General features: G+C 52.3%; 2 protein-coding genes across 2 annotated transcripts; one reads left to right on the plus strand and one right to left on the minus strand.

The window, feature by feature from the left end:
• Nucleotides 1-10009: 10009 nt before the first annotated feature.
• On the minus strand, nt 10010-11289 carry LOC123408414. Its single transcript, XM_045101528.1, has 2 exons — nt 10788-11289; nt 10010-10596 (listed from the first exon to the last, which is right to left on the minus strand). Exons 1-2 carry the CDS (start codon nt 11287-11289, stop codon nt 10010-10012), a joined length of 1089 nt encoding a protein of 362 aa, XP_044957463.1.
• Nucleotides 11290-11410: 121 nt separating this feature from the next.
• On the plus strand, nt 11411-13401 carry LOC123408415. The gene is made up of 3 exons (XM_045101529.1): nt 11411-11431; nt 11521-12016; nt 12173-13401. The coding sequence occupies exons 1-3, from the start codon at nt 11411-11413 to the stop codon at nt 13312-13314; spliced, it is 1659 nt and encodes a 552-aa protein (XP_044957464.1). The 3' UTR covers nt 13315-13401.
• The last annotated feature ends 1457 nt before the right edge of the window (nt 13402-14858 follow it).

The raw sequence follows: 14858 nt of genomic DNA on the forward strand, positions 1-14858 counted from the left end.
TAAATTTGTTACCTCTTGGTAGGATGAGCAGTCGAAGTGATCCCTATGGGTGCTACATGTTTGGAAGACCTACCATTGTTTGGCATGGGCTCGGCAGTTTCCATATTTATAGGTGTTCGGCGCATGGAGCGACGACCTGTTGTGGAAGGACTTGCCGCTATCGGGCGTCCTTTCCGGGAGGAAGTTTTATTTTTTCCCTTGGTCGAGGAAGGAGGAACCCTAGGATAATTGGTTATGAGGGGAACCTCGGAGTTATTTACGCTCATCTACAAAAAGAACCCGTCATCAAAGATAATTGACGTATCCGGATCATCATGGAATCCTGGATCATCGTCCTTGGCACAGTTTTCTGGCTAGGGAGGAGGGTACTTGATTTTATTTGCCACGTGCTCCATTCATGTTTGAGCAAAGTTTGAGGGATACAGTCATCCAAGTATCGATGTAAATAAAAATCCGAATTAGGGGGAATTAAGATATACTAACCCATTCGATGGAGGTATGACTGGAATAGCCTGTTGGGGGAACATCGCATGAGAAACAAAAAAAAATCCTACGCTCACCGATATCAATCTATGAAGATCAACATCTACGAGAGGAAGAGTGCATCTACATACCCTTGTAGGTTGCCAAGCAGAAGCATCGAGAAACGCGGTTGATGTAGTCGAACGTCTTGTGATCCAATCACGATTTGTACCGCGATCCAATCACAAACGTCTCGATCAAGTGCTGAACGGACGACACCTCCGCGTTCAGCACACGTACAACTCGATAACGCCTTCACCACAAAGATCCATCAAGTGCGGATGAAGTAGTAGTTGAGATTTCCGATAGCATGGTGTGTGGTGGCGGTGGTGGTGATGCGATCTCGGCATGGCTTCACCAAGCGTTGTCGCGATCACGGCGGTGGAGAATTACTACGAGAGAGAGAGGTGCGGTGCCGCCAAGAACTTGTGTCTTAGCTACCTCCCTCTCCCTCTCAATTTATAGGAGGAATGGGTAGGTAGGGCATAGCCTTGGACCCTCCTCCAAGGGAGGCCTTGTCGGCCCAAGTGGGGAGGAGTCCTCCTCCTACAAGGAATGTGGGCACCCTAGGGAGGACTCCTCCCTCCCCAAGGCACCTTATCCACCTACCCTTGGGCACATGGGCCCTTTAGGGGTCGGCTACCCAACCCACTGATGACCCACAAGTATAGGGGATCAATCGTAGTCCTTTCGATAAGTAAGAGTGTTGAACCCAACGAGGAGAAGAAGGCTCTGATAAACGGTTTTCAGCAAGGTAATAACTGCAAGCACTGAAAGTAGCGGTAACAAGTGATGGTGTAGTGAGGTGGAACGTAGCAAGCGAAAAGTAACAAGTAACAAGTAGTAGCAACGGTGCAGCAAAGTGGCCCAATCCCTTTTGTAGCAAGGGACAAGCCTGAACAAAGTCTTATAAGAGGAAAAAACACTCCCGAGGACACACGGGAATTTCTGTAATGCTAGTTTCATCATGTTCATATGATTCGCGTTCGTTACTTTGATAGTTTGATATGTGGGTGGACCGGGGCTTGGGTACTGCCCTTACTTGGACAAGCATCCCACTTATGATTAACCCCTCTCGCAAGCATCCACAACTACGAAAGAAGAATTAAGACAACGTCTAACCATAGCATTAAACTAATGGATCCAAATCAGCCCCTTACGAAGCAACGCATAGACTGGTGTTTAAGCTTTTGTCACTCTAGCAACCCATCATCTACTTACTACTCCCCAATGCCTTCCTCTAGGCCCAAATATGGTGAAGTGTTATGTAGTCGACGTTCACATAACACCACTAGAGGAAAAGACAACATACAGCATATCAATATACCGAATGAATACCAAATTCACATGACTATTATCAGCATGACTTATCCCATGTCCTCAGGAACAAAAGTAACTACTCACAAAGCATAATCATAGTCATGAGCAGAGCTGTAATGAGTAGCATCAAGGATCTGAAAATAAACTCTTCCACCAAGTAATCCAACTAGCATCAACTACAAAGAGTAATCAACACTACTAGCAACCTTACAAGTACCAATCGGAGTCGCGAGGCGGAGATTGGTTACAAGAGATTAACTAGGGTTTGGAGAGGAGATGGTGCTGATGAAGATGTTGTTGGAGATGACTCCCCTCTGACAAGAGGAGTGTTGGTGATGACGATGGCGACGATTTCCCCCTCCGGGAGGGAAGTTTCCCCGGCAGGATCGTCCTGCCGGAGTTCTAGATTGGTTCTGCTCAAGTTCCGCCTCGTGGCGACGGAGAATCCACGAAAAAGCTCCACCCTGATTTTTTCTCAGACGAAACCCTTCATATAGCAAAAGAGGGGGGCCAGTGGGCCGCCAGGGTGCCCACAACCCTTGTTGGCGCGACCAGGGGGGTAGGCCGCGACAACCAGGCTTGTGGGCCCCTGGCAGCTCCCCTCTGACACTACTTTTGCCCAGTATTTTTTATATATTCCCAAAAAATTCCACGTTGATTTTCAGGGCATTTGGAGTTGTGCAGAATAGAGGGCTCAAACTTGCTCCTTTTCTAGTCCAGAATTCCAGCAGCCGGTATTCTCCCTCTTCAAATAAACCTTGCAAAATAAGAGAGAAAAGGCATAAGTATGGTATCACAAAGTGTAATAACAGTCCATAAAGCGATAAATATCAACATGAAAGCATGATGCAAAATGGACGTATCACCCACCAGGGGCTGGTGCGCCATCTCAGAGGCCCATGTGTCCCCCGGGGTGGGTGGGCCCCTCCCGGTGGTCCCCTGGAACCATTCCGGCACTCCCGGTATAATACCGGAAACACCCGAAACCTTTTCAGAACCCGAATAGCACTTTCCTATATATAAATCTTTATCGCCGGACCATTCCGGAGCTCCTCGTGACGCCCGGGGTCTCATCCGATACTCCGAACAACTTTCAGTCACCAACATATATAACTCAACAATACCAAATCGTCACCGAACGTTAAGTGTGCAGACCATGCAGGTTCGAGAACTATGCACACATGACCGAGACACCTCTATGGTTAATAACCAATAGTGAGACCTAGATGCCCATATAGGTTCCTACATATTATACGAAGATCTATATTGATCAAACCAACGATGACAAGGATTGAGCTAATCTTGTATGCATTTCCCTTTGTCCATCGGTATATTACTTGCCCGAGATTCAATCATCGGTGTCTCCGTACCAAGTTCAATCTCGTTACCGGCAAGTGTTTTTACTTGTTCCGTAATACAAGATCCCGTGACTAACTCCTTAGCCACATTGCTTGCAAGCTTACTATGATGTTGTATTACCGAGTGGGCCCCGAGATACCTCTTTGTCACACGGAGTGACAAATCCCAGTCTTGATCCATGCCAACTCCATATACACCCTCGGAGATACTTGTAGAGCATCTTTATAGTCACCCAGTTACGTTGCGACGTTCGATACACACTAGGAATTCCTCCGGTGTCAGTGAGTTGCATGATCTTATGGTCATAGGAACAGATACATTGACATGCATAAAGCAATATCAGTAAACTGGATACGATCAAACTCTATGCTTAAGGTTTGGGTCTTGTCCATCACATGATTCCCCTAATGGTGTGATCCCATTATCAAATGACAACTCATGTATATGGCTAGGAAACCTTAACCATCTTTGATCAATGAGATAGTCGAGCACAGGCATACTAGGGACACTTTGTTGTCTATGTACCCACACATGTATTTGAGTTTCCAATCAATACAATTAAAGCATGCATAATAAACGATTATCATGAACAAGGAAATATGATAATAACTACTTTATTATTGCCTCTAGGGCATATTCCCAACATAGCCTTCCTTGGTGTTCCGGCTGATAAATCCTGCTTTTCTCCTTTATAGAGGTCGGCTAAAACGATAGCCAATGTCGCTCGACTAGTTGGACCCTCTCGCTAGTATCGGGTGGCGTCGCTTGAACCATTGTATCGCCACAGGGGATGGGACCTTTGTTGAAGAGGTTGAACACACCGAGTTATGGTCTCGGCCATTACATCGATCATGGTGAGCTGAAAATGTGTCAACAGTTTTACCTTGGCAATCATCTGTTTCACCTCCAAACTTTCTTCTTGATAAGGACTCCTCGGGCACGAGTTGAACTGCTTCTTAAGGGGAGAAGATGATAATTCGGACAGACCCCTTCGGACGGGGTCAAATAGGGGGACGTCTTCGATATATAACCATTCGGAGGTCCACTCTCCGTAAGCCGCCCTTGGGGTCCCTACCGAATACCTAGTTCCCACTATACACCATACTTCGGCTCCTCCTACTTTGCAAATAGTCCCTCCCTCAATTCGGGGGACAAGGCAGAAAAATTTCCTCCACAGATCGAAATGGGCCTCGCAACCGGGGAACATCTCGCGGAGAGCAACGAATCCCGATATGTGGATGATGGATCCGAGAGTGAGGTGATGAAGTTGGATCCCATAGCACTCCAATAAACCCCGTAGAAAGGGGTGAATGGGGAATCCCAGGCCTCGTAAAAGGAATGGGACGAAGCATACTCTCTTTGCTGTGTTGGACATGGGGAATTTCTCTACAAGGGCCTTGCCATTGATGGAGGTTGGCCCAGGGTGGGAGGGTGCCAGATATGAGTCAGACAAATACCCTTGTACTTTGAGCTCGCACAGACGAAGGCGTGAGACTGAACAACTCGCCCAATCGCATGGAAGAGAGCCATGCGGACGCGAGGATGAGCCTGGAGCACTCGCCATGTCTTTTCTCTGGTGTTCTTCTCGATGTTTGGAAGGGATGGGGGTGTTGCTAGGGGGCACATGCAGGTTATATGATAAGTAACTTATTTTTTCTCTCGGAAAGGAACCACCTATTTTTCATTAGCGCACAGGAATTAAAGAGGTGGTTAACCCCGCGGGGAAAATATTCATTTTGTGGGCCCGACGACGTTTCGTCGATCGCAAATGAAGAACAATATGTACTTGGGTTAGTCGAACATAAGGTAGAACTCGCCCCGCAAGCTCAAGATTGCAAGAGCGTGAAGATGGTGAACCTAGACCACGACATTGGAGGCTAGTTCTGGGGCTACTGAGGGCGTCTGAAATTAAGGGGGTCTTCGGGCCACTTATCTATTCTTGTGGGCAGGACTCATGGGCCGTTTAACCGTCATCGAAGATACTAAGATCAAGGTGGACTCCTCCGAAGACTTGGCGTGCAATCCAAGATAACATGCTGATCCACATATTCCTTTCCTTGATGTAACCATCATTATGTAAACCCTAGTACCCCTGATATCTATATAAACCAGGGGGTTGTAGTTCACAGGGGACTTACACTCATTATGATTAGGGTTTTAGACCATAATATCCGATCTTGAGATAGATCAACTTTGTACTCTGTACTACTTCATCAATACAACAAGAGCCAGACGTAGAGTTTTACCTCCATCAAGAGGGCAGGAACCTGGGTAAAACATCATCTCCTATGTCCCTTGTAACTCACCGATCAAGATCCACAGTTCGGACCCCCTAGTCGAGATCAGCCGGTTTTGACACCGACAACTAGTCCTTAGGAACATGTGCACAAAGACTTCCCCAGCTGTCATCGACAAGGTCATATAGTCTTTGGTAAGGGATCGACGACAACGACCCGTCAACAGCTTGTTCTAGCGGTGGTAGTGGTCGTTCTCTGGTCCAAAGACCTCGATGTATTTTTTGGGACCTTTGTATTTGTACTTGTGGTGAAATCATATAATAATAGATCCGGAATCGTTTCGAAGAAAGAAAAGGGTGAAGGAATGATTTTTTTTCAAGGAAGAGAGTGTGTCATTCTTTTAGGGCTTTCGAGAGAGAGAGATAAAATTTTTTTGAGCAATGAGAGAGAGAGAGAATGAACGAATTAATTTGGCGCCGGAAACTAATAACACGTTGGGCTCGATTTGAACTTTGAAAAAAAAACGCTGGGTTCATTTGGAGCACGTGGAGTGACAAGGCCCATTTCGCTCATGAAGTGAGAATGCCCGTTAAGGACTAGTTGTCGATGACAGCTGAGTGTCTGAGTTTTCTTTCACCTTTCCTCACCCCCGCCGCCGCGCCGCCATGCTCCGGCTTCGGCGCTGCGTCCTCACCCAGCTCCTCTCCTCTCCTCTCTTTTTTGAAAGATCCAGCTAGATGCTGGCTTATATTAAAACATAGCAGGGAGAAAAGCGGTTACATAGGTGACGGGGGAGTTGATTGAAGGATCAAGGAAAAAGGGCAGAGAAAAATAGAAAGGAAAAAGGGGAGAAAAACGGTCGCGATCTTTTCATGGCGGTTCCCAGAAAGGGTGCTCCAAGAACGATGCTCCCGCTTGTCTCCAAAGCTCGACGGTTCTTGTGATTGCGCTCTTTATATCTTGTATCTGCGCCTGTTTGCTTGTGAAGGTGCAATCGTTTCTGTGCTTCCAAATCTCCGATAGGATCAGGACGATCATCGTCCTGGTGGCCTTGCGGTGTACTGGTTGAGCCGTTTCTATCATGGTGGCTATTTTATCGGTTGGCCCCATCTTTGTTGCCCATGTGTCAGGGTACAAAGAGGCGCATCCGGCCCTCGAGGCAGCGTGTGCCTAGATTTCTAGTGACATGGGGCATTCCCAGAACAAATGAGTTGATGTTTCTAGGTTCCGCAGGCATAGCTGACAGAAATAGCCGTTTGGCCATCCTCGTCGTTGCAGCCGGTCATTGCACCATAGCCTGTCTCGCAGGAGCAGCCAGGCAAAACTCTTGAGCCTAGGGGGTGCCCAAGTCTTCCAGATTATCTTCTTGAGATCGGACTTCATCATTTCTTGGAATTGTGCCTTGTACGCCGATCTTGCCGTATATGTTAGTGATGCCCCAAGGTTCCATGTGATAGTGTCAGCAGTTTCTTCCTGAAGGTGAATATCCCTATCTTGGAGCCATCTATGTAGCCTAATTGCCTCCTCCCATAGGTGTGCATTGTTACCATGCGCTAAATCTGCTAACCAGGTGTTGTTGCTTAAAGCCTCCTGTACCGTTCTGTGTTTCCTCCTGGAGTGCTTAAAAAGCGACGAGAATGCCGTCTTTAGGGTGGCTGCTCCCGTCCATGAGCAATGCCAGAAGGATGCCGTTGCGCCGTTGCCGAGGACCACTGTTGTTGATGCGTTAAACAGGTCCCTGTCCGCTTCGTTGCAAGGCAGAGTCATGCCCCGCCAGGCCCTGTCGGGGCTCGTCCATGCCAGCCATAGCAATCGTAGCCTAAGGGCTCTACTGAAGCAGTTTAGGTCTAGGATGCCCAAACCCCCATTCTCCAGTGGGGAGCAGACTGTCGGCCAATTTACTTTACACTTGCCTCCACCAAACTCGCCGTCGTCCTGTGCCTAGAGAAAACGGCGCCTAGCTTTGTCTACCTCATCAAAAAACTTCCTTGGCGCCCTTAGCATAGAGAGTGCGAAGGTAGGTAGGGCTGAGAGAACATTACGTACCAGGACTCGCCTGCCGGCAACATTAAGCAGTTTGCCCTTCCATCCAGCTAGTCTAGCTCTAATCCTGTCTAAGATGAATTGAATGTGGACTAGCCTAAGCCTCGACAAAGTGATTGGAAGCCCAAGGTATGTCAGCGGGAAAGCGACAACTTTCCCTCCGAAGCTAGCTAGGGTGTGCTGCAGGTCCATGTTGTCACATATAATGGGTGAAGCGGTGGATTTAGATGGGTTGATGTGCAGACTTGAGGCTTGTCCAAAGTCACGTAGGATAGCCATCATAACTTCGATTTCTTCTCTTGCCGGATTTGCGAAGATGATGGCGTCGTCTGCATAGAGGCTCACTCTCAGGGGGATGCCCCTGCCTGGCAACGGGGCGATTTCATGCAACTCCGTTGCCTTCTCTAGGAGTCGGTGCAGGGTGTCGATGGCGATGATGAAAAGAAGTGGAGAGAGTGAGTCTCCTTGCCGTAGGCCCCGTTGATGTGTGAAGTATTTGCCGACAGTGCCGTTTAACATGACGACCGAAGAGGCCGTGCAGAGGAGCAGTGAAACCCGGTCCCGCCAGCGCGCCGGGAATCCGAGTTGTTGCAGCACCTCTAGAAGGTACTCCCATGAGACGCTATCAAAAGCTTTTGCGATGTCTAGCTTAAGCAGTAGGGCTGGTTGCTTCTTCCTATGTAGAGATCTAACTATATTCTGCACATAGAGGAAACTATCTTGCGTTGATTTGGAGCGAAGGAATGCTGATTGCGCCGGGGAGATTATGCTACTGATCACCGTGGAAAGACGCGTGGAGAGGACTTTGGAGATGAGCTTGGCCATCGAATGGAGATGACTTTGGAGATGTTCCAAGCCCGTTCCACCGTGGTATGGAAGCGAGGGAAACTCGGCCAGAAGCTCTCGAATCTGAAAAGGGCTGCACGGGGGGAGGCGGAGGTGTCAGCCAGGATCAGCGGGCAGTGGTCTGATGTTGCTGTTGACGCCGCGATGAGTGACACCGATGGGAAGATGCATTCCCAGGAGGTATTGCAGAAGAACTTATCAATGCTCACTAGGGTAGGATATTGACGCTCGTTGCTCCACGTGTATCTACGGTTCTTACATCTAATTTCCTTTAAACCCTTCGCGTCAATGGCTGTTCTGAACCTACCCATGAGCCTACGGTTGAGATTGGAGTTGTTCTTGTCTCGCGCCTCGTATATGAGGTTGAAATCCCCGTTGATAAGCCAAGGATCGTTGAGGGGGGGCGCCAAGAGGGAAAGTTCCCGAAGGAAATCTTCCTTTCTCGCGTCGTCCGCCGGACCGTAGACCGACGATATCCAAAAACTCTGGGACTGCCCGAGGAAGGTCACTCTTGCTGTAATAGCAAAAATCCTTATCGCATGCGATGAAACTATGGCTAGTTCCTTGTCCCAAAGGATGGCCGCACCTCCGCTAGTGCCTATGGCCGGTAGAGCGATACACTCTGTGAGCCTGGAGCCCCCGATCTCGCGGACTAACTGAGGTGACCAGGCGGCGATTTTGGTTTCCTGGATGCAGAGAATGGCAATGCGGTGGGCGGCCGCCATCTCCCCGACCGCTGTCCTCTTGGCTGGGTTGTTCAAGCCACGAACATTCCAGCACATGATGGGGTGGATCTTGTCATACATCTAAAACACCGATGGAGCTCCGATGACTAAAACTAATCGGCCATTGGCCTAAGAGGGACACAACCATCATACATGTTTGAGGCCGGCGCCAACCAGCAATACCCAAGATGCGCCGGCGATGAGGACCTATCCTACTGCCCGTACGAGATGGGAACCAAACTAACTCGAACCGATCGGGGTTCGGTCGCCATCGGAGATAAGAAACTAAAGGCGGCTAACATGGTTACACGGTGGCCTCATCGGCAGCTCCGTCGGGGCCGTTCATGCGAGCCATGACCCGCAGCGCCTCACTGTCCAGGTGGGTCAGCCTGGCGATGACCGAGATGTCGCTGTCGGACAGGGGCTCTTCAAAACGCTATAAGAGCGCCTTCGCGACTTCTGCCGTCAGCCTGTCCCGAGGGCCGAGCAGGCCGAGCTCCTTGACAATGCGTAGGGAGGCGCGCTGTGCCACTGGCACCGACGACCCGATGGCAGCTTGTCGCGCGCTGGAGCGAGTCGGGGTAGAGGTGGCCCTAGTCTTCGGCGGCGCCGCGGGACGACACGCGGGGGCAGTGGCAATCAGAGGCTGCTACTTGGTCGTCCGGAAGAGGCCCCACGGCTCTGGCCCGACACCGGCTCCTCCGATCTCCAGCTGCCTGACGCGTCCCGTAACCGCCCCGAGCTGGACCTCCATGGTGCTAGCTGGTGATGAGGTGGTTCTGTGGAACTGTCCCAGATCGGAGGCCGCAGCCGACAGCGTTGGACTGAAGGCGTCCAGCTGCACAGTCTCGCCGGAGGCCTGGAGCAGGTTGGCATCTACGAACTCAAGGGGGGCCGCCACTGCCGCCTCTGCGGCGATGTGGACGTCGGCCGCCAGACCGTCGACGATGACGGAGGCTATGGTGGGCTTCTTGGCCGTCCTGAAGAATTCCTCGACCGGGTCCTTCCCGCTGGCGTTGGTCCTCGCAACAGGGGTGGGCTGGGTGGCCGCAGCGGCGGAGACCGTGGCCTTGGGAGCCCCTGCAGGAGTGGAGCTCTCACGTGAGGGCCTCGACTGGCGTCTAGCTGGCGCAGTGGTCCTCCCAGCCCCCGAGCGACGGCCCGAGGACTCCCTCGATCCGCGCCTGGCCGGCGGGGATCGGCTTCGACGGCGCTGCGAAGGCGTAGCGCGAGGAGCACGCGAGGCGCCGCGGCAAAGGAGGACGTCCTTCCAGGACCTGTGTCCACCTGCACCCGGTCCTCCCTCGTCGTCGCGGTCTCTCGAGCGGCCGTCCCTAGGGCCGCCCCGGCAACCCAGGCTGGTAACGGGGGCATGAGCCAGGCGATGCATGCGGTCGCTCCTTTGGCCGTCCTCCACCCCCATCGTCCAAGATGCAGGGGCCACCATCGGGAAGGGGGAGTCATCGTCGTCGGAGCCGGACGACGGCAGACCGCTCTGGACGGAGTGGGAGGAGCGTGGAGAGGGCGGCGTCCAGTCCTCCACCCTGTCGACGTGGATGAGCATGGTGTATTCCGTCGATGCCGGCGGCGGCGCAACTCTCTTGTCTGGGGGGGGAGAAGCCCTCCATCTCCTCCACCCTCCCGGCTCCGCGAGGAAGGACCCCCAGAGTGTGCGACGTCGAAATGTCGGCTATGTCCCTGGCCCAGACCCAGCAGGCAAAGGTCTTTGTGTGACCCCGCTCTAGGGTCCGGCTGTCGAGGCGGTCGACGCGCACCCGCCTACCGAGGATCTCTTCCGCCCCCTCCACCGACCAAAAGTGCATAAAAAATTTCTCTACGACGACGCGGACGTGGAGCAGGAGGGAGTCGAACGTGGCGAGGTCGTGCTCGTGCCACGGGCTGATGTTGAAACAAGCGCCGTCGACGCGGATGGAGCCCCGGCGCACGGCGTTCACCTGGTGAGCTGGCTGCGTGAAGGTGACGAAGAAGTGCTCGGGGTGGTGAGCCGTGACCCGCAGGGAGTGCACTGGCACGGAGAGCTGGGCCTCCAGTGCCTTCCCCACAGCCATCGACGAGGAGACGTTGACCCCATCAGCTGCGGAAAGCGTGACGGCGTGGCTGCGGAGGAAAAACACGGCCTGATCCAGAGCAGGGGAGAGCACTGTGGTGGAACGGCTCTCCCCGGGGCGCCGAGACGGGTCAAGATGGCGGAGCATGGATGGAGCCGACGGAGCCATGGCCGTGGGAGGTGGAGGAGGGAACCGGAGGCGGCCAGACAGCTGAATCGCGCGAGGTGCCGGACCCAACCTATCCCTAACCGAGCCTTTCGCCTTGCGATTCTGGGGGCAACGAGAGGCGATGTGCCCCGCTCGTCTACAGGTGAGGCAGTGCACTGGGTCGCGGCAGGCAGCTAGGCGGTGACGCTTGCTAAGAGAACGAAAACAGCGGCCGGCGAACGGATTTAAAAGGTGCGGCGCAGCGTGCGGGGCATCAGCAGTGGAGGCGCCGCGGCGGTCCGTCCGGTGCGTACCTCGGACAGACCGGGGGACCGAGGGATCCGCCGATGCCAGGCGGTTTCCCCGCCGGGCCACCTCAGTCCAGCCCGGATCCGGCCCCGAAATGGCAACCTCGGCCCCCGAGGAGTTGACGATGATGGACTTGACGCGGGGCTTGAATGCGCCCGGCCTCCGCTGGGACAGGTGAGGGAGCCAGATCCCGCGGATCCCGTCCCATGCCCACCATCGGTGATGGGGAGGAGGCGCGGGGCGGACCGCTGGTTGCAGCATAGGAGCACTCTTCTCGGAGCAGGAGCCTCGGCGTGGGAGCCGGATCTGGCAGCAGGCGGTGAAGTACCCGGGGCGACGCAGGGGACGCAGGCGACGAACCACGGGGCGGTGTGGCGTCGCGCGGACCGGCGCCTGGAGGGGCCGGGAGAGCCGGTCCGCCGGGGGTTGGCCTGCCCCGGCCGGTCATAAGTGCTTGGTGAGTGGCCGCCGCGGCCGGAGTGGCCAGCGGGTGGGGGTGTGGGCGAGCTCAGAGCCAAGGGAGAAGAGTCTTATGTTTCTACTACTAGGCAGTTCGACTCCGTCTTGGAGACGAGCCTTTGAACGCGTTTCCGAGTTCAAATATACTTACCATCTCTCCTCTCCTCTCGGTCCGCCTCTCCCGTCGCCCAGCTCCACCGCCTCATCTCTGCCGCCGCCGCGCCCGTCGTACCCCCGAACCCTAGCTTCGCGGCGGAGAACTACCTCGTCGACACCTGCGGCCTCACCCGGGCCCAGGCACTCAAGGCCTCCGCCAAGGTCAACCACCTCAGGTCCCCCTCCTATCCTGACGCCGTCCTCGCCTTCCTCGCCGGCCTCGGCCTCTCCAGCGCCCACGTGGCCGCCCTCGTCGCCAAGGACCCCAAGTTCCTCTGCGCCGGCGTAGAGAGGACCCTGGCCCCCGTCGTCGTCGGGCTGGCCGGCCTCGGTTTCTCGCGTCCTGAGATCGCGCGCCTCGTCTCGCTCGGTGGCGCCAAATTCCGTTGTAGATCCGTCGTCTCGAGTCTACAATACTACCTGCACCTCTTCGGCTCCGCCGAGAAGCTCTTCCGGGCGCTCAAGCATGGCTCCTGCCTTCTCTCGTCCGACCTCGAGCTCGTGATCAAGCCCAACGTCGCGTTCCTGGAGGAGTGCGGGCTAGGTGCTTGCGATATTGCCAAGCTGTGCATCGGCGCTCCATGGTTGCTTAGCACCAACCTGGACCGTCTCCAGGCAATCGTCGCATGCGCCGAAGGTATAGGTGTGCCTCGGTGCTCTGGGATGTTCAGGCAAGCGCTGCAGGTTGCATTCCTCGGCGAGGAGTATATCACAGCCAAAGTGGACCACTTGAAGAACATGTTCAGGTGGTCGGATGCTGAGGTGCGCATTGCTGTTTGCAAAGCTCCAATGGTGCTGACATTGTCGAAGGACCTGCTGCAGAGGAAGTCAGGGTTTCTGGTCTCTGAAGTTGGGTTGGAACCGGCATACATGGCTCATCGGTTGACATTGCTCACCTACAGTCTAGAGGGCCGGCTAAGGCCCCGGTACTATGTTGTAAAGTTTCTTAAGGAAAATGGATTGCTAGATTATGGACGAGACTACTATAATGCAGTCGTGCTGACCGAGAAGGTATTCATGGAGAAGTTCATATGCCCTCACAAGAAAGCTGCACCACAACTCGCCAAAGACTATGCAGCAGCGTGCAGAGGGGAAGTGCCGGCTAGATTCAGATTTACATGAACCAACTCCAGTATGAAAATTCGTAACATTTTCACTATTTGTGTGAGATTCAAGAGAAACATGCAACACATGTGATTGTTTCCGTAAGCTAAGCTGGACTGTCGAAGACTCGAAGTAATTGTTCTTTAGGCATCTTTACATTTACTTTATATATACTGGTTGATTGATCTAGGCAGGGGTAATGGCTCCTGTGTAGTGTTCTGTTTTTTGGAGCGAATTACCTTTGACTGACAAATACCCCCTCCTATTCAGGCTTAATTCAGAACTCAGAAGTAGTCTTCTATCTACTGTCGGCATCTTGCCTTGATGTAGCAAGTTTACGAGATATTTGATTTGCTGCAAGTATGACACATTTGATTGTTTCATCTGCGAATTTATTTATGAATCTGCAAAGAAGAGAGAAATACTTCTATAGTTTTTTTTTTTGGCACATTACAAAACTTGTATGATGGTGTGTAACTATGTAAATTATTTCATGAACTCATCATGATTAGTCAATGAAGGGAAGTTGCACCTAGAGAACCATTCTCTTTATCTTGCTGGCATGCATGTGTTGTTTTTCCAGCCAAGTGGACCTCCATAGTTTGGTTGCTTCTGATGAGCAAATGGATAATACTACACTGATGGCACTCCCATCTTCAGATCTGGCTGCTAAGCGAATATGCATACTGCATTACTGCTTCACATTTTGTTTCAGTTTTTGAGTTTCAAGTGAAGTGCATTGGCTGAGCCAGCTACTGTTGTGCACAGGGTGATGGCGTGTCCTTGATGGTGACCAGGACGATGACTAGATCACCGAGGCCCTGAGGATGATCAGGAGGCAACATAGCAGCAGCAGAGGGGCACCCACAACAATCCTCAGCAGCACATGTTCCCAGCCCTCCACATTTCGTCAACATACATCCAACAACTAAAATTTTATCAGCAACGATGTAGTACTGTTCTGTTTCCAGAGAAAACTCACCAAAGGTTTATTTAGATCAGCTGAAGAAGCTAATATACTGCCGAAACTGCGGATCTAGAGAGTTCAGGGAGAAGGCAGACACCTGCAAGTACACAGCTGGACTTTACAGAAAAGAGAGCCTACTGTCCATATATGCAGATAGGAACACAGTGGCGGAGCTACAAGTTAAGTTGTAAGGAAGCTAAAAAAACTGTGGTTTGAATGAACATGACAGGTATATGGTGCGATGTACAGGGAATGGGATTCAGTTCAACTACACAGATAACCAGAGAAAAAGCAGCTAGCACAAGATAGTGCAGATCTAACAAGTCATTCTAGTTCCGAAAGAGAAGCAGCAAAGAGGAAGTTCCGCAGCTACAACGGAGAACCAGCTCAAATTGCCTGGCAGTGAAGTGCACCGCATACACATGGTATTGCTCTTGTATGCTCCATGGCCCTCTTCTCTTTATTGTGCACAATGAACATTTCCCTTCTTTTGTGGAGATCTTCATTCAAATCCCACTTCCATTTTACATTTTAACTGAAAAGATTTTGGTCCTGCCACTTATTCATGGTCGTAAACAACACCAGCTCAACTTTA

Source organism: Hordeum vulgare, chromosome 7H (assembly GCF_904849725.1).
Source record: "Hordeum vulgare subsp. vulgare chromosome 7H, MorexV3_pseudomolecules_assembly, whole genome shotgun sequence".
NCBI lineage: Eukaryota > Viridiplantae > Streptophyta > Magnoliopsida > Poales > Poaceae > Hordeum > Hordeum vulgare.